The following is a 1,371-nucleotide window of genomic DNA, read 5'->3' as shown; positions in this document are numbered from 1 at the left end:
GCCACCGTAAGGCACCATTGACGCCAACAGTCTCGTTACAACCGGGGTCAAGCTGATCTCCATGTGGTTGCCACACTCACTACGCGCCCCTTTTTGACAACGGGCACTACCACCCATTCTCCCCAGTTGTCTGGGACAGACTCCTTTTCCCAAATGCAAGCAAACAGATCGGATAAGGGCTGACTGAGGACTTCACCCCCGTCTTTGAACAGTGCGGGTGGAAGGTCATCCGGACCGGGAGCTCGGTGGCACTTGAGAGAACGTATGCAGTCGTAAACCACCGAGGCTGCAGGTGGTTACACGTTACACGGTCGGATCGCAAACTCACTTTCACTTGACGCCTGATGGCTTTTCGCACGCACTATGCAAAGAGGTGGCAATCTCGTCCCAGTATGAGTTCACATCTGATGGTGGAGCATTTGGGAGAGACTCTAGAAGACTATTCTTGTAAGTTCGTCTGACATCCGGATCTGCCAATCTTTCAGTTGCCATGCGATTTGTCCGCACCTTACGCGGCCCCGGGAAACGTAGGGCGAAGCAACTCCGGACGAGCGCGTGGTCAGAGTGCACAAATGTGTTCCAAAACGACCGGCAGTCAGTTATGGACCCGCGCCATCGGTAACCGATGGCAACGTGGTCGATTTGAGTTTGTGGCCGGCCTGTTGTAGGAGGACACCAAGTGGCCAGACGACTTCGGCTATTTCGGAAGTTAGTACTGCATAAAAACAGCCTGCGATCAGCACACAGCTGAAGCAATCGTTCCCCATTGTCCGTACGTACCGAGTCCAGTCCATGTCGACCTCCCAATTGAGTCTCAGATGCACTGAGCCTGCCCACTTGCGCATTCATATCTCCGGCAACCACCACAATGTCTGAGCTTTTAGCTCGCCGCAGCAGAGCATTCAGGACGTCGTAAAACCTGTCCTTGACGGCGTCAGAGCTACAGTCAATTGGGGCATAGGCAGACACGATAAACAGACATCTATCAACTTGCCGCTTGTGAGACTCCTTCACAGACGTTGCCAGACGAACCGCACAGAGGCGACGATCAACAGGTATCCAGTCAAGTAAGGATACTTCCGCCCGGTGACTTAGCACAATACCAACCCCTGCACACCCCACCGCAGCAGCCTCTGGATCACTAGAGGTGCGTAGCCGGAAGCGAGTGGAGACTGACGGGGCGGTTAACTCAACCACTGTGCTTGCATCTTGAATTCTCGTTTCTGAGACACAGCACACATCAATGCCAAGCGAGTCCAGTGCGAGTGCAAGAGCAGCTTGTTGTCCTGCTTGCTTCAGAGTGCGAACATTGAACGCGACCAGATAGAGGGGGTGTCGAGGCTTGAGGACTGATTTGGAGATTCCTGAAGA

The 1,371-nt window shown here is 53.8% G+C and overlaps 1 protein-coding gene across 1 annotated transcript in view; it reads right to left on the bottom strand.

Moving 5' to 3' along the window:
• The window catches only part of T265_02191 (hypothetical protein), a gene marked incomplete at both ends in the record, with an annotated part of 28,159 nt that overhangs the window by 6,440 nt on the left and 20,348 nt on the right, over window positions 1–1,371 (bottom strand). The window contains 2 exons of the mRNA XM_009166379.1: window positions 77–286; window positions 363–1,349. Coding sequence (XP_009164643.1) covers window positions 77–286; window positions 363–1,349 — 1,197 coding nt within the window. The remainder of the gene's footprint in view (window positions 1–76; window positions 287–362; window positions 1,350–1,371) is intronic.

Source organism: Opisthorchis viverrini (genome assembly GCF_000715545.1).
Source record: "Opisthorchis viverrini unplaced genomic scaffold opera_v5_27, whole genome shotgun sequence".
Lineage (NCBI taxonomy): Eukaryota > Metazoa > Platyhelminthes > Trematoda > Opisthorchiida > Opisthorchiidae > Opisthorchis > Opisthorchis viverrini.
The sequence above is the reverse complement of the archived record's forward strand: the minus strand, read 5'-3'. Positions and strand labels throughout refer to the sequence as shown.